This window comes from Osmerus eperlanus, chromosome 24 (assembly GCF_963692335.1).
Source record: "Osmerus eperlanus chromosome 24, fOsmEpe2.1, whole genome shotgun sequence".
NCBI lineage: Eukaryota > Metazoa > Chordata > Actinopteri > Osmeriformes > Osmeridae > Osmerus > Osmerus eperlanus.
The window spans coordinates 7386584-7411368 of record NC_085041.1 but is presented as its reverse complement, the minus strand read 5'-3'; the positions used below and the strand labels follow the sequence as shown (position 1 = coordinate 7411368).

Below are 24785 nucleotides of genomic sequence, written 5' to 3'. Positions count from 1 at the left end.
TAAGCAGTCATGGATAATGTAGTGATACAGGATCTCCACCTAGTGTTCTGTTTACCAAACTTTAAAAGTGCCATAAGAACGTGTAGGACAGGGCTCTTCAATAGGCGGCCCGCGGGCCGAATCCCCCCGAGCTGCTTTGGACTGGCCCCCGGAGTGTGCTCCAGTAAGATCATTTAGTTCAAATCACCTACGTTACGTATCAAACATGGACCAATTAAAATCGAGATATTACTGTCATAACGTATAACGTCATTACACCAGCTACATTGTAAGCGTAATGTAATGTAAATTTACTGTTTTGACATATTAGCTTAAACAGTAAATTAGGTAATCTGGCTTTCATAACTCAGTGCCTAGCCTCTTACTGACATCACCGCACGTCACTGCTTCTTCTCTGGCCCTGGTCATTCAAGTGGCCTGCCACACTTGGCCCACGCTGTCATTCACTCAGTACTGTAAATGGGCCCATTGAATATTTGGTGTGGTATGAATTGCTCCCTAAATTGGAGCTTGATGAGGAGTTGGTGACTTCTGGGGTGGTGAAACTTGCTCATAGCTGTCTGAGTTGCCAGTTAAGTGACCATTAAGTGTGTTATTCTAAAGTGTGGAGCGAACTATCACTTGTTAGTGTACTGGGAAGAGAACTGCTGCTGTGTCAGGTGTGCGTGTGTGTGTGTGTTTTGGGGATGCTAAGGTTGGTCTTGCCGCATCTATAAGTACAGGTCAAAACAATAGTGGTGATAGATGAACATTGGTAGATGTGTTTATTCCAGCCTGCCAGAGCCTGTTAAATCTAGTAACCTGGGATAAAGCTGAACAGCAGACCAAAGTTAAATGGCATTCAGAATTCTTTACCTGTACGTACATTAGGGATTATAAAATAGTTGTTGTTGTTGTCTTGTCAACTGAGGAGTTCTACAGGGAATTTACAGTTCTATGTCATTGTTTTTAAACAACAAACGTTCTAAACTCAAAGAGCCAATAACAGAGTGCGAATTATACAATGACAATCGGGGGGTCGACTTCTTCTCCAGGGTGTAAAATAATATTTACTATACAGGTAAGAACAATATATTGACCCCCTCAACCTGTTGTTTTTACCTCTTTTGGGGGGGTCCAAGTCTTAATTAGGGGGTCAAACACCCCTGTAATTCGCACCCTGGCCAATAGTCTAAATGCAGACTGAACCAAAAGAGAAGCTGAAAAAACTGAGCTCCCTTGTGTGTAAGTATCCAAAAATACTATGGCTGGGTGATTACTGTAGGTGTTAAACAACATGATAACAGCATCTGGTATTCTTTAGTTATAAGATGTGTTGATTTATATTATTTATAATTAAGCTTTGATTCGGTGGTAACTCAGTCACAGGATTTTTAATTGATGTATAAAGGTAGTCTGTATGCCTTTTGCATTGTGTGTGTGTGTGTGAGTGTAAGTATTTTGCTGTTTCCACTGTTGCATACTGTGGTCAGAGTGAGTCAAAGACAGTCAGTCCGTTCTAACAAGCAGACAGGACAGGATGGAGCGATCATGGGATTTCACCCTTACCACCGCTGTTTTCCTCTCAGCAGGTAAAACCTTTTGTTTTATTCAATTTTCCCCCAAGAAAGTTTGTTTGTGTTGTGGTAAAGAACACATTTGTAGAATCAAATGTGTTTATTTTATCTTCTGCATATTGTGTCAAGAATAGATGGGACAAAACATGAATTATTGAACTGGTTATGATCTGCCACAGTAATGCAATTTTCTTCTATCTGTTCAAATTATGACGTACTACTCCATATGACAATTATAAGTTATTCACTCATAGGAAATTGTATTTATATATATTTATTTAAGTTAAGTTTCACTGGACGACTCATGCAGTACTTCTATCCATCCATCCACTTTCAAATGTCTTCCTATTTCATCTGCGTCCCACTCTTGTATTATTTGACCTTCTCCCATCTCTCAACAGTGTACCACTGTCACTCTGTGCTGACCTGTAAGGAGGGTCACAGTGGTCCCACGCATGAGTCAATCCAGACTGTGCTGGACCGCAAGTCCTTCAGACCGGCAGTCAACCTCAGCAACCCCACTATAACCAACATCTCCTTCACTCTCTATGCTGTGCTGGGGGTGGTGAGTCTGTCTCCAGTCATCCTACCATTCAGGAAATATTCCTGATGACTTTGCAGAGGGTTAAGACTATGCAATTCAAGCCTTTAAAATATAGAGACGTTAAAATTAAGGATTCTAAATGTGTCAAAAAGTTTTTCTAAACTTCATAACTGGATTGCCATGTTGCCTTATTAATGCACTAGCCCCAAGTTTCTAAAGTCAATTCCTATTTATGTCATGGCAATTTACATTTCTTTAGTGTTTAAGGTAGACATTTACTTAGGTTGCGTTCCTGCTGGAAAAAAACAACAACACAATCGATTTTTGGTACAGTACACGACTTCTAAGGCACAGTATGTCCTTGTTTTTCTTTCAGAATGAAAAGACCCAGATTCTCACCACCTTCCTCTGGGTGAGACTGGTGAGTGTCAAGGTCCCTGAGCTTTCACTTCTTGCTTTATGTCTCTTATGTTAAAACATTTGTTGATACTTAAGAACTGCTGCTTGATTAAACTGAAACAGTTCTGAATCACTCATATGTTATATTTATTTCTATATTACAGTATATATTACAGTTGTTCCAACAAAACAAAAATGAGGTCCCTGGCACTAACTTGACTATACATGTCTGATATAACTGACTTACCTGAACAGATTCAATTACAAAAAGTATAATAACTTAAAAATGTATCAAATGTTTTATTACCTGGAATTACTTTGTTGTAAGGCTTGGATGAATGAATATCTGGTGTGGGATCCTGTGGCTTGTGATGGCATCACCAGGATATCATTACCCGCCAGGGAGCTATGGAGCCCTGACATCATTGTCTTTGAGTTGTGAGTATCCAAAATGTTTCCTTCCCCTCCTCTGTCGTCCATCCCTCCTCACCTACCCCTCCCTCCCTCCTCTAGTGTGGATGACGACGTGTCCCAGGAGTGTCCCTATGTGTACGTCAACCACACGGGTCACATCCGCTGGGACAGGATGTTGCGGCTCGTCAGTGCCTGCAACCTGAAGATCTTCAGCTTTCCCTTTGACATCCAGAACTGCTCCTTCACATTCGGCTCCTACATGCACACCAGTAAGTAATACAAAAATAATTTTGGTGTTTTGTTTGAGCGCAGTTCTTTGGGCATATGTGGGGTCCTCTGTGACATTGGTTGTTAAAAGCATGTATACACATGTCATTTGATTTGAAAATGCTGTCTTACTATCAAACATTTGCCACTATTTGTGTGTAAATTTTCTGGGGGGAATGCAAGTTTGCAGTTGAAAATTAAATGATATCCCTTTAAAGTTTCATGCATTTCTGTTGCTATAACATGAATGTCCTTCCTGATTATTAAATTGGCTGATGTCTGATGTCCCAGCCCAGGATGTGAAGTTGAGTGCAGCCTTGACATTTGAGGAGATGTCGGGGAACTCCAAGCGCTATCTGGAGGCCAGCGGGGAGTGGGAGCTGGTCACCATCGTAGGGGACACTTCAATCCTTAAATTTGGCATAGACGAGTGGGACATCATCACCTTCTGGGTGAGGAAAGAGAGAGAGTGTGTGTGAGAGAGAGAGTGATCATGAAAAGATCATAAAAAAATGATTTACCACCGGAGGACTTCTCCTTCTTGTCATAAAACCCTCAACCCTCATCCACCCACAGAAGGTTCTGGGATTGGACACCTGCTTGCTGTGTCCTCACCAATCAAAGGCATTCTCTCTCCTTCCACCAGGTGGTCATCAAGCGGAGTCCGTTGCTGTACGTGGTCAACCTCCTGATCCCCAGCTCCTTCCTCATGCTCATCGACATCCTGTCGTTCTACCTGCCGCCTCACAGCGTCGACCGCGCCTCCTTCAAGATGACCCTCATCCTGGGCTACACCGTCTTCCTGCTCATCATGAACGACCTGCTCCCCAGCACAGCCAACGGCACACCGATCTTAGGTTCAGGCAACAGGGGTTTCAGTTAAAATTATGAGGGACATGGGTGGGAATTTTCAAAACACGGTTGCAATTAGACATCCAATCTGTTGTTTTTTTAATTTTTTTTAATCTATTTTATTCATAGATGTGCAACAAAGACAAAGGAAAGTTTTTTTTTTTTTTCTTTGATGATTTCCATTTCAACCTTCCGGACAAATACATCTCCACCTGGAAAATTCTTAGTGATGATGCCCATGCCTCATTCATTCATTTTTGGCTGATTGTCTTTTAAAAGAACAACATCCCCTTCTTGAAGTTTTGACCTCTTCTCTTGCCGCTGTCAAAGCTACAATGTTTTGAGATGTTCACACCTCCAACTATTCCAAAAGGTGTCAGCCAAGCTTTGGACTTGCTTCCACTCCTCTTTGAAGAGATCCCTGAATCTCCTTGACTGGTTGTGGAGCTATCGTAGTACAGCCCCGCTATCCGTGTTGTACGTGATGTTGTCGCATCCATCTCTGTGACTATCATCTCAGCAGTATCCACTGCGGATGAGTACAGCTGTGCACAGTTCTAGCCTTGGGATCATTGAGTCAGGCTGGGGGGCGGGGCAATTCAGCCTTTCCAAAGACAAACTCAGCTGTAGTTTGTTTGTCATGGTTCGTCACCTTAATGTAGAATAAAGCTGCAATGGCTTTCACTCACGCGTCTGCAAAGACAGAGTTCCCTTCTCTGTGCGCCTGTAGTGGAAAAGGATGCGTGTAAGGGGCGCTTATCTTGAGTTCCTCTAAATCATGGAGAAACACTCCATCTGGTCCACTCAATCTCCAGTGGTCTGTGGGGAGTGGCGAGTTTACCACTTTACCACGGTCCTCGGTTGGGAACGCGTCAATGACCGTGGGTCTATGTGATGCAATGTTGTGCAAGCTGAGGTTCGAAGCTGCCGGCATTTTCTGCGCTGGTCCAAGAATACCGATGGGCTCCTCTTTGGTGTCGAATGACTTTAGAGCGCCGTCAACGTAAGGCTCGAGTTTAATGAATCTTTTTGCATCACTGCCATCATCTGATTCTGCTTCGTGTGCTGCTCTTTGTAAACCGGACATGGACGCGGCAGAGGAGGAGGGACTGTCACCGAAGATGTTAGCGAGGATGGCTACCCGGTTACTTCCTGAACCTGATGAGTTCCACCCAGCAGGCTGTTAAGGTCAGGGCCCTCGAGAAGGACATCGCTGAGTGACACTCCTCCATGTGGCGCACTTGAGTCGAAAACCACATGGATCTTATCCGTCATTCTGGGATGGTAAACACGGAACAGGGGCAGGTACCAGCACGCTTGTCCTTGACGCAGGGGCAGTTTGACCTCTGCATGTCCTCTGCTGAGATATTACAGTCAACGGGGTCAGCACCAGATTCGAACTGAGGCCAGTGCTATAAGGTGTCAGCCTACATGGTATCTGGGGAGCCACTGGGGCACCTTCTCAAGCTTGGTTTTACTTGCATCCCAAACCTTTAGCTGCCATCCTGTTGGCTCGTCCAGATGTCAACCCCGGGGTCTTAGTTTTTAGCAATGATCATTCAGCAACCAATTGTTTTATTCGTTGAATTCCTCTTGCGTGACAACCCCAGAGTGAGCCCCAAGCCTGTCTCCCTCTTTTCTCTCCCCAGGTATCTATTTCTCAGTGTGCCTGGCTCTGATGGTCATCAGCCTGATGGAAACCGTCATCATCACCTACGTGCTCCACCACAACTCCCTGAAGTATCGCGAGGTGCCCCGCTGGGTGCGTGTGGTCGTCCTCAAGCACATCGCCCGCCTCATCTGCTACCGTTGGCCGGAGCGAGACTCGCTTGCTTCCGGAACTCAGACGGACAAAGGAAACCGGTGTGAACCGGCCCAGGGGCCCTGGATCATCCAACCATCATCAGCGGCCCACTCCCCCTCTCACCACCCTGACAGCAATAAGGGTGAGAGGATAGAATGATGCACATTTGATCACACAACCGAAGGTGTAAAATTAGCAAACTGTCTAAAATAAAAATGTTAAAAAACGTACAATTTCAATTACATTGTGTCCATGCCAGGTCCTGTGGCGACAGTAGCGACTGTACCAGAGCTGAAGCAGATCAGCAAGGACCTGAGCGCTCTGCGGGCCCATCTGACGTCACTGCAGAAGGAAGGACAGCTGCTGGACCAGTGGTGCCACGTGGGCTACGTTCTGGACTTCCTGCTCTTCCGCATCTACCTGTTCATCATTACCTGCTACGCTCTGGTCATCATCTGCATGTGGTGCGTCTGGATCAACCAGTGAAGGGCTGGAAATGGTGTGTGTGCGTGTATGAGGGGAAAGATGGGGGAAAACGGCTGTGTAACAAGTGTGTAAGCCTGTAGTTTTAGCACTGTACATGTAGTACAGACAGTATACACGTAACCTACTCTTACAGTACAATATGTTCTCTCTCCTGCTTTTTGAAAGCTCTGTGGTGTGTGTGTGAGAGCCCTTTGCTATTATCGGCCTCGTTATCCTTCCAGTTAATTAGCACCTGACTTAGCCTGCTGCACCTGAGGTGACAAAACAGTAAAATGGAACACGGTCATTAAGACACTGTTCTGAGTGCTGCTGTGTCATGTCTGTTTATTAGCTGTTAGCTTGCTGCTAACTTACTACTAAACATTTGCTCTGTCGAATACAATTCAATAAAAATAACCAACGGTTAACAGTCTGACCAGTCTTTTATTGTCATCATAATTATATAACAATTTAACACAATAGTAATTTTTATTGTAATATACATTTTTTTCAGTAGTGCACTTCAACCTCCTCACACCTCCACATAAAAAAGAAGTTAATAACTAATAATAGTTCACTGGGCTGGGGAGGCCTTGAACAAGTCAAGTAAAGAAACTTAATTCAGGACAAAAATTTGAATAATCACAATACAGTGTTTTTCTTTAAAGCAGCCTTGTTAAAATCAAGTCTGTCACACAACTCCAGTCACTGAGACTGTTAACAGATCCACAAAGAACAGAACGTATTCCGTATTCCATGGTATAACATATACCATTGAGGTGTATTGAGACTGAACCTCAGCTAAAACCGACTTCAGAACCAAAACTGAAAAATGGCTGACACCTGTGTCAGGCGAACCCCATTGGTAAATAAAGCTAAGATACCTCCCCAACCACAGACGAGTCAGTGCAATCAAATCAAATAAATCTATAAAGATGCTCTCGCATGTCACATACGCACACAATGAGAAAAAGGGAAATATTAAGTGCCTTCTTAGGCTGGTGCAAAATGCTTGCTAAGAAATACATTGACAGCAGTTGCAGAGGCCCGCACACACACACACACACACACACTCTCTCTCTCTCTCTCTCTCCATTGCACACCCATAATATTTTAAGTTCTCAAAACCTCACGTACAAACAAAAACATTCCCTCAAACACAAACAAAGCAGCACAAATATGGCGCCTTCATTGTCTAATCTTAAAATATATCAGCAACACTGCCTGAAAGTCTCCTAATAATGTCCAGTTAGATAAACTCCTTTTCTCTTTGCAAAGTTCAGTAGCTGTAGCTCCACCACTAAATACTGTACACCAGACCAAGAGGCAAGTAGGCCTATCTAAAATAGCATAAAATAGGAGAGAGCCTTAGAACACATAGATTCCTTAAATACTTTGAAATTATTCTACATGTTTAAAATGGCAAAATCTTGACTTGAATGACAGGATCATGACATATTTGCACTTGGTTAGAGCAGCAACCCACACAATCACCCTATATTTAAAGTTTAGGCCGAGAGACGTTTTTTTTTTTTTTTTGCGAAGCTAGTGTGGCCAATCAAATCCATAACAAAGTCGTTCCCGGAAGCTGTACTTTTGGGGGAGAACGAGAGCAGTAGAAAGATGGAGGGGGGGGGGGGGGGGGGGGGGGAAGAGGGATGAGAAGGAGCTGGAAGAAAGAAGGGCATGGTCGGTCACTACAATCATTGTCGCTTTGTGCTCTATTGGTTTTTCTCCTCCTCCCCTCCCTCCTCAGCGGTTCCCTTCAGCTGCCGCCGCCGCCCTCGTCCTCCTCCTTGTCCTCCTGCTCCTCCATGTTCTTCCGCGCCATCCTCTCTCTCCTCTCCGCCAGACGCTGGCATCGCGGGCACTCCTTAACCCCCTTGAAGCAGTTGCGGTGGAAGCATGCTTTGCACTCTGGAAGAAGAAAAAAACAAAACAAGCCCATCAATGGGGAATGCAAAAGGACCAGGTGGTCAACGCAAAGTTTTACAAATGAACAGGGCTGGATCGGACCATGGGGGACGCCGGCTGCGTTCGACATGTTGTACGGGAGAGGAACAAAGACAAATATGGACATCAAACGGATGTGCCTGTGGGAGGTTTCCATGGTCTCCCCTTACCGACGCCTATACAATGCAAACCAGTTTGACAAGAATACTCCGAGCTCTAGGCAGAGGCGCACTGATGTCACAACAGAAGAGCCAATCGTCATCCAAGAGATAAAGGGGAGGGGTGTAAATGGATATAAAAAGAGGAGGAGTAAGTCAGTGAAGCAAAAGGCAGGAGGAGTTGCAGAACCTCGGCACCTGACAACGGCAGGCTCCACCAGTCTACACCATACCCGTTTCAACACGACTTGCACGAACGCCCAACCCTTTAGAAAGTGCTTATGGAGGTTTCAGCTAAGCCACCGTGTTGGATATTTCAACTGGATTCCAAATGAAATGTTGCGCTCTGATTAATGAAAGGACAAAGCGACTGAAATTCATGAACATGTTTATTTCTCAAAGACACAAACTATTTGTAAAGATAGGCATCCCTCATTCTGATGGATGACAATACAAAAACAACGGCTTATCTTAGATTCAGTCGCAGTCACAAAAATATATAGATCTACATAAATAACTCACAAAAATATTACATATTTAACAGGAGAGGCAGCAATAGCAAACCATATAACTCATACATGTATGGCTTATCTCACTAATAATTCAGGATCTGACTGAATACTGAACACTGCCAGCAATGAACTTTGGCATCCCCCATAAACCAGACTAGATTTCCAGCAAGCTCAGGGAGTTCACCTCCGAAACAGCGAGGGGTTTGTCGAGGACAGAGACCAGCTCTGCTCCATGTGTAAGAGGAGACAAAGCAAATATCCGACTACACCCATGTTTGGGCTTCAAACAACAAATCAACTGCCTAGACAACCGACTACGGCCAAGCGCCGAACGATAAGCCATGCTTAGACAAGTCCCCACCACCAGGAAGTTGCCCATTCACATCAAGTAGAGGAGCGCAAGCGTACCGGTTACGTTTCTATTAAACTAGTCTCACTTCCACAGTCGGGTCACCCACTGGCAGAAAAAACGACTTCCAAAGAGATTCCAAACAACCACCACACAGAAGTGCCAGGAACAGAGGAAAGGGAGAGGAAGAGAGAACTCGACTGCAGAAGAAGAAGAAATGGGAAGAATTTCAAAGATGATAAAAAAGAAAAAGTGGATAAACGTTCGTATGGGTCACCCTTCCCTCCTCAGAAGGTTTTTTTTCTTCTTTTTCTTCCTGGCCTCTTTTTTTTTTTTCCTTCTTCCTGACCTCTTTTTCTTTTGTTGAAAAAGTCGAACAATTTCTTGCTCATTGTCCCTCTGCCTCTGCTTTTGCACACCCCTCTTTCTCATCCTGGTGTTCCTCGCCTCCCTTCTTCCCTTTCCTGACTTTGGTGACTCTCCTGGCTTTGCGCGTTTTGCGAGACCTCCAGTTGAATGCAGCGTCTGTGTCTTTGGCGTGTGTGTCGTCTACTCCATCACTCTCTCCACTGGCATCCTGTTCCCAATTCTTTCTGGTGTCTCTTGAGAAAATGTTGGATAATCTGGGGGGCTTTAACATCTTCAGATCCAAGAACCTCCCTGTCTTGGCTCCGCCCGCCTCGCCCCGTCTTTCCCTCACGCTCCTCTCTTTCCCTTCGCTTCCCTCCTTTTCCACCAGGACATTATCCTCACGGTCCACCTCTTCCTCGTTGCTTTTAGTCTCCCGGTATTGCTTCGATGACTCGTCCTCAGATTCTCGACCCCCTCCTTCCACGTCTATCCCGCTCTTCCCTCCACACTCCCGTTCTCCCTCAGAGAAAGCCTCCGCTGGCGTACCGACCCGTGGGACACTTCTCTCTCCCTTCCCTTTCTCTTCTCCTCCACCTTCATCTCTCTGTTCATGCTCTCCCTGCTCCTTGTTGTCTTTGACGCCCGCTAGTGTGTCGGCTCTCGGCGCTGTGCGGAATTTCTTGGTCAGTTTTGAAATGTTGAGGACCTCGAATAAGCTGCTCGTCTCTTTCCGTACGTCTCCGCTCCCCTCCCCTTCGTCGCCCTCCACCTCCTCCCGTTCGGCTGCCCGCGCTCCCGCCTTCACCTCCGTCTCGCCCTCCGTTCCCTTACTGCGAGAGAAGGCCGTGGCTAGTCCGCCGCGACTGAAAGCTTTGAACAACGTCTCCCTCCCCCCTTTCTTTTGCTCTCCCGCTCCCTCAGCCTCCTTCTTCCCCGCTCCCCCCGCGCGTCCCTCCCCGACTTCTCCTCCCTCCTCCTCCTCCTCGACTCCCGAGCCCATTCCCTGGTCCCCGCCGCTGCTCTCGTCCAGCTCCCCCCCCTCTCCCTCTCTCCTGTCCTGGGACAAGGCCCTCGCGAGCCTACGGGGTCTGGGGAACTTCCAGTTTCTCCAGGAAGGGGCAGGGGAGGAGGAGGAGGAGGGGCGCAGGCCGCATATCCCTCCGGCCACAAGGGGGGGCTCACCTTCGCAGCGCTGGCACTTATTCAGCTCGAAGGGGAAGATGATGTCTTTGTCGTTGTTGCAGAACTCACAGACGAAGCCTTTGGCCTGGCACAACTAGAGAACGAAGAGGAGACGAAGAGTTTATTGACGCGTTACCTCCCACACAGTTCGACACTTTACAATAAAACAGAACCCACTAACGCCAACATGCCTGTTAGTGAGGAAAACGCATGTTTCAATGATCGAACGACGTAGTTCTCGCTCACCACACAGCTGGCTACGTGAGCGGAACCCAGTTTGAGCAGCTCTCGCAGACGGGGGGCCAGTTCGCCGCTGCGCACGCTGCCGAGGTCGTTGAGGGAGAAGAGATGCAGGTCCTCTGTCAGGTGGCCCGGGAGGCTGTCGAACTGGTCCCGCACGCTGTGGGACAACAAACACACCAGCGTGCGCTTGAGGAGCTGTGTCTATTACCATAAGCATTAGTCTGACGAGCAGTATCCGTGTGGTAGACATTCCGCGATGCAGAAAACACGCATATTTATGCAGAGCATAAGGTCGTGCTGTAACCTTCTCATGCCAACAATGCCATTGATGATCACGCATGCATGCACACACAGCACAAAGTCCACATTTCTTACTCTTTAGCGAGGCGACACGTCTTGAAGAGGTTTTTCATGTGGAAGAGTTGGACTCTCAAGACCTATAAAAAGGCAAAATAGCTGTGTGTTCGAACACCGCAAAGACAAACAATCTTTCGGAAAAAAATAATGTTTTTTTACACTTCAGTTTGCCTGGCAATCACCAAGTAAAATAAGAAAATGCCACTGTGTTTCAAGGCTACTTGAACCAGCAACCATCGCTGGTGGGGCCCCCTCTTAATCGCACTCACCCTGACTGTCTCCAGAGCCTTGGTCTTCTTGTAGAGGCTGTTGTTGATGTCGTTGGGGTTGAACAGGGGGTCCCCGGCGATCTTGCCCAGCAGGTCCCGGGCAAAGTTGCTGACGTAGTATTTGCTGAAGTCCCACTTTCGGAGGACGCGTCCCGGCACCACCGTCTGGGCGTTCTCGTGGCAGCACTGGCAGAAGTAGCGGCCCAGGTACTCGCAGTAGCGCAGGCGCTTGATGTAGTCTGGGGTGGTGTGGGGGAAACCGGGGGGGGGGGGGGGGGGGGCTCAGAGTTAGACACAAAATGGCCGCCATGGTAGGTAATCAAGGTGGGGGGGGGGGGGGCGGAGTAAGAGTGGCGTTTCGGGTGTGGTTGGTTTGTAGGTTTACCTGGGTCTATGCGGATACCACAGCCAGCGCAGCGGTAGTTCTGCTTGGCGACAATGATCTTCCTCCTGAGACGGATCAGAAATGGAGACGGGACAGTTGGAAAGAGAGAGAGAGCGACATAAGAAATAGAGAGACGTCAGAAATAGAGGATGGTTAGGAACAGAACATAGACAAATAGACAGTTCACTGAGGACTTGAACTTCAATAGATACATTTACATTTAGCAGACGCTCTTATCCAGTACAGGGACATTCCCCCCCGAGGCAAGTAGGGTGAAGTGCCTTGCCCAAGGACACAACGTCATTTGGCACGGCCGGGAATCGAACTGGCAACCTTCAGATTACTAGCCCGCTTCCCTAACCGCTCAGCCACCTGACTCCCTGGATAAATTCCAATCGATAAAATGAAATGAAAGCCTGGCTCGGTGATCCTCATCTAGGGTCCGAGCAGCGTGCTGCCCACTCACTTGGGGGCAGGGTGGATGTTGAAGATGATCTGCGGTCGCGGCGGGGCCCACTCCAGGTTGCCTCGCACCCGGATCCGCAGCTTGTAGATGTCGGCGTGCTCGCCGTCGTCCGGGGAGATGGGCAGGGAGTCGGGGATGGGCAGGAGCTATGGGAAAGACGGCGTGTTTCAATGCGCGTGTTTCACTGCGCGTGTTTCACTGCGCGTGTTTCACTGCGCGTGTTTCACTGCGCGTGTTTCACTGCGCGTGTTTCACTGCGCGTGTTTCACTGCGCGTGTTTCACTGCGCGTGTTTCACTGCGCGTGTTTCACTGCGCGTGTTTCACTGCGCGTGTTTCACTGCGCGTGTTTCACTGCGCGTGTTTCACTGCGCGTGTTTCACTGCGCGTATTTCTGCGCGCGTTGTGTGTGTGTAATTCCCTGTCTTTTCTCCTTTCTTTCTCTGTCTTTCTCTCTCTCTCTTTCATCGTGTGAATGCGTGAGCGCGTGTGCGCGCCGCCAACCTTCTGAGGGGCGTCGTGTTCTGGAACCAGCCAGTCGAGCTCCGAGGCGGCGGGCAGCTGCATGCCCTCAAACTGCCTGAGCAGGCCCATGGCCACCGACTCAGCAGAGTTGGACTGGAGGAAGGAGGGGGAGCTGAGGAGGGAGGGAGGGAGACAGGGCAGGGGTGGAGGCATGGAGGAAGAAGGAAAACGCTTGAGACGGATGGAGGAATCCCTCACTGAATTGCTCCTCCCTGGGTCCCTTCCGTTTCCCCCCCCCCCCTCAGAGTACAAAAAGATAACCAGATGTCTTACGTGCCTACTGTTTGGGTGTACGCTTGTATGTACTTAAAATGCAACACCGGTTCTATATGGAAAGGAAGTTGGGAGGGGGAGACAGGAAGTGACACTCACATGGACTCCGAGCTAAGGAACGAACGACCACTGGAGGTGACGCTACGTTTGATGTCTGCGTCTGAGGAAAGGAAGAATACAAAAATTAAAAATATATATAACATGTAGTATGAGAGGAAGGAGATTAGGCTAAGAGTTGAGAAGCCAGATATGCAGCAACTAAACAGTTTGAAAACATAAGCAGATATTTATTTTGTCCCCCAAAGGCTAAACATGCAGACACAGAGTAAACACACAAAGGCATCAGAAAGTACTGTGCGGCAGAGTCTGGGGAGATCTTAAACACAAGTGAGTACGACGAGTCAGGTGGCTAAACGGTTAGGGAATCGGGCTAGTAATCTGAAGGTTGCCAGTTTGATTCCCGGCCGTGCAAAATGACGTTGTGTCCTTGGGCAAGGCACTTCACCCTACTTGCCTCGGGGGGAATGTCCCTGTACTTACTGTAAGTCGCTCTGGATAAGAGCGTCTGCTAAATGACTAAATGCAAATGTAAATGAATACGAGCAACATGTTTCTGCATAACCGTTTCCAGCTTATCTGTGTTTCATTTGGGCGCAAATTCCATGTGCAGCCAAAACTAGGGAGACGCCAAACGGATAAAGATAAACGGATAAACGAAACGAGTCGATGCAGAACTAAGGCACTCAACAAGGTGCCCTTTGTTTAGAAACTCCTCATCAGCAACTGCTCTTACAGACGCCGGAATAATGATCTTATTGATGGGGAAAGAAATCGGGTTGTCTCGTTCACCGTCTTCATTCGATTCGCTGGTCACTGCACCACAGTTCACTGCACACACGCAAGATCTGATGCTTCAGTGTGGAAACTAAAGAAGTACTACAAGCCAGTCTGTCACCGCTCCTGCTGCGAAGCGCATCATAAATGTATCATTCGTGAGAAGAGGGGACTAATAAGTGACTGTAAGAGCCATACAGTCTGAAGCATTCTAAAAAGACGAGTCTATCATAATGCATATGGAAGAAAATGAGACTGAGGGCGTGGATGGATGTGTGGATGAATGAGCGAGGCGAGCGTGAAGACCTGAAGGATCGTGACGCACATTTGCTGCACGTCAACCATCTACGGCGGCCAGCGGAACTGGTCTGCACATGCACCACACACACACACACCCATTCCCCCGCAGTGTCACTAAACCCTGGAGCCGTAACGAGCAACAAGCACCGACAAAGGCAAGCACACAAGATAGTTGAGGAATGCCACTGGCTGGGTTCCAAACTGAACACTGTCTCTTCTGGTCCTATTCAATTCAATGATTCCCCCTCAGTCTAATAAGCTATGTCAAACTTGAAACAAAACTGATAAAAACCATAACCTACATTAGTCTAAGCCTGCAATTATCCGAACACTAATTATGTAAATCACTTTATTACAGCCAAAGTCACCAAAGATAATTAACTAAGTTCTTGGTTTGGAATCCAGCCAACATTTGTCCTGCATAGCCCACCATATTATTAGCCGCCACATCTATGCCTTTAGCCAAGCCGCCATATGCCTCTAGCCCCCCTACTGGATCTACCTAGCCTCTAGCCCCACATACCCTGATTCCCTAACCTCTAACCCCACTTACCCTGTCTCCGTGGGCCTCTAGTCCCACTTACCCTGTCTGCCTAGTCTCCAGCTCCTTTACCCTGTCTCCCTAGGTCTCCAGCCCCCCTTACCCAGTCTCCCTAGGCCTCCAGCTCCCCTTACCCAGTCTCCCTAGGCCTCCAGCCCCCCTTACCCAGTCTCCCTAGGCCTCCAGCCACCCTTACCCAGTCTCCCTAGGCCTCCAGCCACCCTTACCCAGTCTCCCTAGGCCTCCAGCCACCCTTACCCAGTCTCCCTAGGCCTCCAGCCACCCTTACCCAGTCTCCCTAGGCCTCCAGCCACCCTTACCCAGTCTCCCTAGGCCTCCAGCCACCCTTACCCAGTCTCCCTAGGCCTCCAGCCACCCTTACCCAGTCTCCCTAGGCCTCCAGCCACCCTTACCCAGTCTCCCTAGGCCTCCAGCCACCCTTACCCAGTCTCCCTAGGCCTCCAGCCCCCCCTACCCTTGGCAGATACCTGAAAAGAGCGAGGCGAGTGACAGGGAAAGGCCACTCTGAGACACCGCCATCAGGGTCTGGCCCTCACTGCCATCTGAGAGACAGAAACTACACTCAGCATGGCCGCCACCAGACACAAACACACGCATGGGTACAAATACAAAACATGGACAATAATGTGTACAATTTAAACCCACGAATGGGCAGTTCCACAGTCGATATAAATATTCAAAGACACACAGGAAAAACTAGGCAAACACACCCGCCCCCATGCTGTAAGTTATGCACCGCCTTTTTAGGTGTGTTTGTTTGTGTCACTTGTTCAACCTATAAGAGCAACTGTTGGATGTTACCACAAGTTAGCGACTGGAAACAACATTGTATACTGTGTCCATCTCTCTTTGTCCTTCAGGGCTAAATGCCTCACATCTACGACTGTGTGCGTAGAAATGAAAAATTATAAAAGCTTAAATCAAACAATACCCTTCCAAAGTCTCAATGTCATAAATCCCAGAGCCAAAGGAGTTTATATTTCATACGCCGTTATCATAACTCATAAAATGTATCCTTGACCTGGCTACGCCTGTCTACAGCGCATTGGAAAATGGTGAAATGTTTCCAGCTCGACGGAATGAGTTGAACGGGAATGGCGTTGATGACAATGAAGCACAATCGAGCCCCTCGCCCCTGATGAAGGAACAGGACCCTGCTCCCTGGCATCTACCTTTCAGCTCGCACTCAACCACCTCCTCCACAGAGCCCGAGTCGGACGTGTGCAGGGAGTCCTGGGAGCTCCTCCTGGATCCTCCGCTGTCTGTCGAGTGGAACACTGACAGAGAGAGAGAGCCACAGAGACAGACACAGAGAGAGAGAGACACAGAGACACAGAGACAGACACAGAGAGAGAGAGACACAGAGACAGACACAGAGAGAGAGAGACACAGAGAGAGACACAGAGAGAGACACAGAGAGAGACACAGAGAGAGACACAGAGAGAGACACAGAGACAGACACAGAGAGAGACACAGAGAGAGACAGAGACAAACACAAAGAGAGAGACACAGAGAGAGACAAACACAAAGAGAGAGATAGAGACACACAGAGAGAAAGATCGAGATAGAGTAAGAGAGATAGAGGGAGAGACACAAACAGGACCAGTTTGAATGATAACCATCTACTGTAGATTCCCATCTGCTGTAACTGGAAAGGCAGGAATGTCTGTGACTCAATTATCTCAAGAAGCGGGCAGCGTATAAAGTCGACAATCGGCAGGTCTTGCTCAAGGACGTACGGTGAAATCAGGTGATATTGTTTGGATGAGCGGCTTACAAATAAATCTAGATGAAAAAAATGCGTTTGCAGCCATGGTGAGCTGCAATAGACAATAGAGCCATGGAACTGCACTCGCATTTTCAGCCAACGGGCCCTGCTCACTAAATTCCCAAAGTTGTTCTTGCCTGTCAGTAGTGTTTGTCGTCGTCGTTTTTATTCTTCATTTTAAAGTTCACAGCTCACCATAACTGTGCATCCACAGTGTGTGTGCGTGACAGCATGGACGTGGTGTGCGCGCGTGTGCGTGTGTGAGGGAAAAACGGCGCGCCACTCACGGTGCTGCGACGGCGTGCAGGACGACGCGGGCCGGTGGCGGAGCTGCTGCCGGCGCAGGCGGATCTTCTGCTTGAGCAGCTGGATCTCGCTGTCGCTGTCGCCCTCCTCCTCGCCGCCGCCCTCCTCCGCCCGCCGGCGCAGGTTGCACTTCATCAGCTCGATGGCGGCGATCAGCGACTCTGAGATGCTGAAGTGGGCGTTCTCCTGGGGGAGGCCGGACCGGGCCGACAGCGAAAGGGGTCGCGTTTGGGTTTCGAGTTCAACATTGCCTTCCTCGTGTTCAGAACGAGCACACGTGAAGCCCTTGGTGCTTGTGATGGAGTTCGGCTTTGTTTTGAGTATTTCGTTAGGAACCTGTCAAACGTTCGACCTAACAAGAAGCCCCGCCATATTTGTCTTTCTAATCTATGTTTTTTTCATCAACAATAAACTAGTAGGGTCGTTTCAGGGTTTACTGTAATATAAGCATATCATTTCATTCACGTACCTTCTCCAGGTCAGCACAGCTGCCAAAGTCCTGCTCTGACAGGTAGCTGATAAGGCTCTGGCCTTCTGATGGCTTACGGAACATGCCATCTGGAATGCTGCCGTACTGAGAGCCATCTGAACCGACGAGGCACACACACACATATGAAACACACAAAAAACCTGCCGTACTTCTAGCTAGGGTGACAGTAGAACAAAAAATGGACACCACAGCAACACTTCCTTTCGGAGAAACCATGCCCAAAACAGAGCACGATAATGCATTCTGGCTTTATATTGTGACATCACTTCCTGGAATGACAACGTATGGACGGCATAAGTACGGGTGTGGCCGGGGTGGATCGCGGAAGGCGTCATCGAGCATACTCACTGGACTCCATGTAGAGGGAGCTGGCAGTGCTGGCGTCACTGCTCTGCGGGGAGAAGGGACCGTAGCCCTGAACACACGAGTCCACTTCAGTCGACTCTATAACACAGAGGAGCAAAGTTCAAATAACACACAACCCCGGTGAGTCAAGCTTCAGACATGCTCTGAACTACCCCCACCACCCCCCCCCCCCCAACAAAAATGAACTAATGAACGAAACAGAAAATGTTGATGAAGCATCACTTAATCAATGGGCAAGGTCGAAGGTAACCTGAGGTCAACGATTTTATCTCTGATGCTTTGAGTGAACACAACAATACCGCGATGTAATGGAAACAGCATGCAGGGATTGGATACAAGTGGCCTGCATACACAACGAGACACTGAAGTCGTGGTGGGGGCTTAGGGCTCACGGCCTTGGTTTGACCCGAAGCCGACTAAAAACAACAACAACATAAAAGCAGCAGAATGAAATCAAGAAGCGGGGAGCACAAATGAGGAACCAGGAACTAGGACGGCGAGGCCAGAGATGAGTCAGGAAATATAATCATGCTCAGGCAAGGGAGGGGAGGGTTTGGTGGGAATGAGAAATGGAGGGCAATGGACGGTACTGTCTGCGCCGCCAACCTGCTATAGGGTCCTCTATTATTATGGTGATTGTCCTTTGGCCACCTCCTTCACGCAAAGACGGAAGGAGAAAGAAAGAGAGGCGAAAGACAGGAGAGAGAGAGGTTTGCGGTTAAAGTGTTGACAGAGACTAAAGATGGGTGCACCGATCAGAAGCAAAAGTTGAACATCCGAGCGAAGCAGGAAACTTCGCATCTTTCGGAAGGCGGGATGTGGGGCCGACCCCGTCGCACGCCGTTCCGCCGCACGCCATCTCGGCGCCGCGCTTTGCCGTCGCGCCGCCCTTCCCAGGGAAACGTGCTGGCAGCGCTCGCCTGCAGTGGGCTGCTGCGCACACAAACGCCACTACACACACACACACACACACACACTTGCCGCGCACGCGCTTGCCTAGCGTAAAACACCCGCCCACACGCAGTCACCCACCATGTCTGTGTTTCTGACCGAGTCCCGTGTCCGACACCGAACGGACGTGCCCCTTGCCCCCCCGGTCGGGTCCCTTCTGCCCCACAGAGAAGGAGGAGCGTCGGAGAGGGGGCTGGGCCCCCGCCAGGGAACTCGGCCCCGGGGGCGGGGCCTCTTCGGGCTCGCTGGCCGTGGCGTAGCAGCGGGAGTCGCGGCGGCGGCGGCGCTGCCCCAGGTTACCGATGGCCAGGTACTCGGGCCCGTCGTCGTAGTCCGCCTCGCCGGCGTCCGGCGGGGGGCCGGCGGGGGAGGCGGGCTCGATCAGGGCGATACGGGGGACGGCCGGGGGGACGGGAGGGGGGGTCACGCCACGCTCAGACTCCCCTGTCCCGGACACGCACAGCCAGGGGGCACCCGGGGCCCTGGAGTCTGGAAGACAAAACAAGAGGTAAAAGGTTACAAAAAAAAGAGAGAAATGAGAAAAACCAAGAAATGGTTCTTGAAACCGAGAGGACTAGACTTACAGTGCAGACGCAACGCAAGAGAGCAGCGCTGCATTTACGTAATTCTTTTCTTTCACATTTTCGATGTTCTAATTCGCTAACATTCCTGCTCGCGTGTCCCTTTAGGAAACACTGACAGACGAGCCTGTTGTAGAGAATTCTTCGACGTACTCTTCCGCAAACTGTCATGTGCTCGCACAATCAGGCTTGTGTGCAGTCAGTCAGACATACATTCACAAGCAGACTATGGTGAATTCGTGCAAGTAGGCATTCCCAGTCTTCTTAATGCCAAAATCATTATCTTATTAAGCGAGCACCGGTCCAATTTCTCTTCATTTCTCCTAAACTCTGCTCAGCTACCAGGAAATCCTGCTCTTCCTCCACCTCCAGCTAGTCTGTTCTCCCTGTATTTAACTCGGCTCTTCTTGTTCCCATTCTATTCTCTTTCACTATCCACGCCTCTCAAATAACCCTCTGCCTCTTCCATCCATCCATCCATCCACCTAACCATCCATCTATCCATCCATCCTGCTATCCATCCACCTATCCATCCATTTACCTATCCATCCACCTATCCACCAAACCATCTATCCACTCATCCACCTACCCACCTAACCATTAATATATCCATTCATCCATCCACCTATCCATCCACCCATCCATCCACCTAACCATCCATCCATCTATCCATCCATCCTGCTATCCATCCACCAAACCATCTATCCACTCATCCACCTACCCACCTAACCATCCATATATCCATTCATCCATCCACCCATCCATCCATCGTGCCCCCGCTGACCTGTGTTAATGGTGTTCTGTAATGAGGCTGTGGTGCTGGTGGGGGTGCTGGTGGCGGAGGGTCCCTCGCGGAGGGAGAACTGAGAGGCGGTGAACCTGCGGCTGAGCTCTCCTTGCTGGGGGCCGTCGCTCGTCCTCCCGGCCCCCCCGGCCCCTGGTAAGACACACAGACTCTGGGTCTTCATCAGGCCCTTCAGAGGAGAGAGCTGGGAGTGAAAGGGAAAGAGGGTGGGGCTCGGTTAGTTTACTCGGGTGTGTGTTTATGTGTGTTGAAGGGAGGTTCTACAGAACCTGGTCCAGTGGGGCACAATTCCTAATTTGTCTCACTCAACATTACGCAACACGCAGCAAAAACAGATGAATAGTACTTAACCTACGAGAACGTCAAGAACAACATCTTCATCGCTTGTAAATGTTTGCCGGACACACACAAACACACACACACACTCCCAGGCTTGACTGTCAGAATCTCTGGAAGTTTCTAGAAGTTCTCACCCTGGCTGTGTCGATGAGGGCCAGCAGCCTGGGGTTGTTCTGCTCCACCGCCTCCAGACACTGGAACATGGCCGTCACGTGGGGCTCGCTCAGGAGAAAGGCCTCCTCTGAGGCAGGGACAGAGATAAGGATCAGGGAAGTCAGGAGAAACAGTAAACGGTAAACAAAAGGAAAAAAAAGAAACAAAAAGAAAAACATGACCCAATCCATAAACTTGAAAGCCATGGGAAAAGAGAGAGAGGTGTGTGTGTGTGTGTGTGTGGGGGGGGGGGGGGGGGGGGGGGGGGGTTATCTATCACTCACCGTTGTAGTACTTGCGCGTGTGCCCCTGGTGTCTGAGGAGGGGCCGGAGCTGGGCCGACAGCAGGTGGACCTGGAGGCTGTGGAGCAGCCAGCGCTCGGCCTTGTAGCTCTCCCCTGCACTCCGCATCCCACTGCTCAGCACCGGCTCCAGCTTACTGAACTACAGCCACGGAGGTGGGGAGGGAGAGAGGGGTAGAGAGAGAGCAGTAAAGAGAGAGGGAGAGAGAGGTAGAGAGAGTAGAGAGCGAAAGAGAGGTCGAGGCAGTGAGCAGTAAAGAGAGAGGTAGAGAGTGAACAGTAAAGAGAGAGGGAGAGAGGTAGAGAGAGCGCAAGGAGTAAAGAGAGGTAGAGAGATGTAGAGAGAGAAAGAGAGCAAGGAGTAAAGAGAGAGGTAGAGAGAGAAAGAGAGCAAGGAGTAAAGAGAGAGGTAGAGAGAGAAAGAGAGAAAGGAGTAGAGAGAGAGAGAGAGAGAGAGAGAGAGAGAGAGAGAGAGAGAGAGAGAGAGAGAGAGAGAGAAGGAGTAAAGAGAGTAGAGAGAGGTAGGAAAAGACAACCAGGTCAAACACGAATCAATCCATTCACGACTGCTGAGCAGCAGCAATCTTGGAACCACCTCCAGTCATTCAATAACAGGAGGTTGGCTCTGGTAACTGAGATGACTGCGAGGACGACACCTCAGTCATGAGATCCCATCCACAGGACATGATGCAGGTCAAAGGGTAAAGGTCGCACTGACCATCACAACAGCAGCATGTGAGAAAGAGGTGTTGCTGTGCCAACAACAACGAGGCTGTTACTGATTGACTGTGTGCGTGGAATCCTCTTTTGTCAACATGAGAGCATGTGGGTTTGCGCGCTTGTTGTTCATTGAGGATGGAACATTCTGGTTTCTGGGAGGGAATGTTCCTTTACCTCTACGAATAAGGCCGAGGCTGTAAAAAGGTATCAACTGTGTAATGTTTCGACTTCCCTTATATTAGGATCTGTCACGTTCCGTACCTGTTCCACGTGCGAGGCCAAGTGCGGACTGATGTAACGCACACACCAAACGAACGGCCAGTAGTCCTTCTGCTTGTAGTACACCTGCAACACAAAACCGACGGTTAAAATAACTGAAGCTTTGTCCTGAGTAACCAAGCAGTGAGAAAAGCCACACTTTGTGTCAGTAGTTCCACCATTCACCTTCCCCCTTACCATTATTCGACACGACCTGGTTTCAAGTGCCTTCAGAATGTATGCCAGTGGGTTCATTTTGAGATTGTATAACCGTTATGTAACTAACACAGAAGCGATGGCACTGCGTAATGAATCACGAAGGCCTGACGACAGCGTGACTTGGGGGCAACAACGGGGGGAGGAACCCTGTCTCACAACGAACGGTGGAACATTCTGGAACGCAGGCATTTCGTCGATAGAGGCTGTTTGATATTGGTCCGTGCGTGTCAGAACATGTCTGTTTTGTGTCTCTTTAAACAGGTCTACTCGTGAAATCGTATTTGTGGACGGACTCCAGTGTGCCTTTCGGCCCTGGGTGTCGTTGCTGACCTGTTCGTGTTTGAGCCTGTGGCTCAGGATGCTGTTCATGTCCTTGTGCAGCCGCTGCAGTCCCCCGTAGCGAGACCACACATTGGGGTTGTTGCTGGACACCAGGCCCTCCACTGTGGTCTTTAGACTGGACAGCAGCTTCCAGTGTTCCCTCCTGGAGAAAGAGGGAGGGACAGAGGGAGAAAAGGAGCCGAGGGAGGAGAGTGAATTAGATGATATTAAATAATTAGGAGACTGTCTGACATGTCGGTTAGTGAGGGGGGAAAAAAAGCAGCAAACGCAATGGTCAAACTATCGTTCTGAAGGACAAAGCCACTAGATGCGGCGATCTCATTCTCAACCCAGTTGAGCCAACATTCTTTTGACCAACAACTAGTGCAGGCTCATCTCCACAACTTCCTCCTTTTCCCCTCAAGTCAGCAGTGAATTGAAACTTAATGCTGACACTAAAACACTGAACCAACTCACATACTTTCTTTCCTTTTCCTCCCTTTCTCTCTCACTGACCCACTTGCAAGTGCCATAAAGCAAAGTGAGTCATAAATAGACATACATTACCAGAAACTGGAAAACATTGAGGGACCGTTTTATTACATTGAGGTACCGTTTTAAAATATCACATGTACAGGTCGCTATAGAGATAACGTTAATTCCATCTAATAGCAGCCAAGAGATGCTCATTGATAAACAGTGTAAGGACAGCGACATAAATTGGTGGCGTTGTGGTGTTAACAAGGTTACCTTTATGACCACATGCTCTTTAAATGTCCGAATGGAGCACCCATGGTCATTACCGAGTCACCAGTCTAATCAAATCACATTACAAATGAGAAAATGACCAGGGCATGAGATAGGCACATTCTCCTCAGTGCGTTGTGTGTGAATGAGGTGGAGTGGTATGTGTGTCTGTCTGTCTGTCTGTCTGTCTGTCTGAGAGGGAGGGAGGGATTCCAGGGGGGCCATTCCACAGGGCTCAGACAGGTTGAAAAGGTGAAAGGTTAACTTAACAGGGAAACGTTTGTGTGATTTTATAACCGCTTGAGTAATCAGTTATGAGTGATTTTACAACCACTTGAGTAATCGTCATAAAAGCGTTTTCAGATGTCTATAATTTTTAGCAAAATAATGTAGGCCTACTGATATTTTAAAGCAACTAGCCATGCAGGAAAAAAAGAGCAGCTCAGTATCACATCCGTTAGCAACTGTAAACATACTGAAAGCTATGAACAGTGAGGTAGCTAGCCTAACGAGGCAGAATGTTTTTTGGATGTCCATTAGATTAGATTGTTCCCGATGCTCCATTCTCCCTCAGACACACTGGAATGAGTGTCGTTATTTGGGTTCGGCTAAGGAAGGTTGAAGCCGGTTGTTCAAACAAGTATTGAGAGAAGACTAGATGACTAGCAGTAGCAATAGCTTTATGTGACAACATCCTATGAGTTGTTCGCACTAAATTATGATACTGCTGGTGTGCAACTTTATATAAAAAACGCTATAAATCACTACTTGGTGCTAGCTAGCCAGGTATACTGACTCGAACAGCAGGCATCGTTGGTTTTCCTGACACATCCGTTGATTTGCTTGCTACGCTCGCTATGCTAACAAGCTAGCTAGTCTAATCCATTTAGAGATAGAGTAGCACCCAATGCCACCAGCTACTGTGCGTTAGCAAACACACGTCGCATTTTGCAAGACCGACATGCTAAACTAGCTAGATAAATTGCTGAAAGAAAGCGTAAACACAAAGTAAAAGCAGTGCACGGTTAGCTAGCAAGCTAGTCTAGCGAAGTATGACAAGTAATAAATTGCAGGTGTTGTGTGCTAGGGCGTCATCGTTTTGAGGCTACGAAGATATGCTAATAGCTAATTAGCTTCGCAGTATCCCACCCAGTCTCAAGCCGTTCCCTGCATCCTTACCTGCGTTCATCGGCTTCTCCCTCTGCCGTGATCTCCATGTCCTCGTATGAGGGGGGAAACCGAAAACGGTTGCTGTATCAGCTTCCCCCCAAAAGAGTCTTCATCAACTGAAGACAAGTCACCGGCGACGACTGGCGATTGTACAACTCTTCCTAGTCAGCAGAGCTGTCACTGAGTGTCCGATAAGAAAGTCAAAACACCATCCAGAGGGAGGATCCAGCGACTAGCAACAACCGCATGACTTGGCTATTTGGGGGCGGGC

The 24785-nt window shown here is 48.8% G+C and overlaps 2 protein-coding genes across 7 annotated transcripts; one reads left to right on the top strand and one right to left on the bottom strand.

The window, feature by feature from the left end:
- Nucleotides 1–1618: 1618 nt before the first annotated feature.
- LOC134010965 (5-hydroxytryptamine receptor 3A-like) lies at nt 1619–7967 on the top strand. The gene is made up of 8 exons (XM_062450315.1): nt 1619–2121; nt 2477–2521; nt 2828–2937; nt 3013–3182; nt 3472–3632; nt 3827–4037; nt 5682–5978; nt 6096–7967. Exons 1-8 carry the CDS (start codon nt 1738–1740, stop codon nt 6320–6322), a joined length of 1605 nt encoding a protein of 534 aa, XP_062306299.1. The 5' UTR covers nt 1619–1737; the 3' UTR covers nt 6323–7967.
- rubcn (rubicon autophagy regulator) lies at nt 7878–24785 on the bottom strand. 6 transcript variants are annotated; one of them, XM_062450309.1, is made up of 22 exons: nt 24524–24785; nt 22607–22760; nt 22061–22144; nt 21062–21221; nt 20759–20865; nt 20265–20469; nt 18981–19388; nt 18555–18602; nt 17931–18026; nt 17562–17686; nt 17074–17278; nt 16191–16295; nt 15486–15560; nt 13422–13482; nt 13029–13161; nt 12527–12672; nt 12061–12125; nt 11676–11914; nt 11425–11486; nt 11053–11206; nt 10807–10900; nt 7878–8218 (listed from the first exon to the last, which is right to left on the bottom strand). In XM_062450309.1, exons 1-22 carry the CDS (start codon nt 24559–24561, stop codon nt 8067–8069), a joined length of 2916 nt encoding a protein of 971 aa, XP_062306293.1. In that variant the 5' UTR covers nt 24562–24785; the 3' UTR covers nt 7878–8066. The 6 variants fall into 6 exon arrangements, with proteins under 6 accessions (XP_062306293.1, XP_062306294.1, XP_062306297.1 ...); XM_062450310.1 differs by having other exon boundaries at nt 17562–17677; XM_062450313.1 differs by lacking the exon at nt 15486–15560.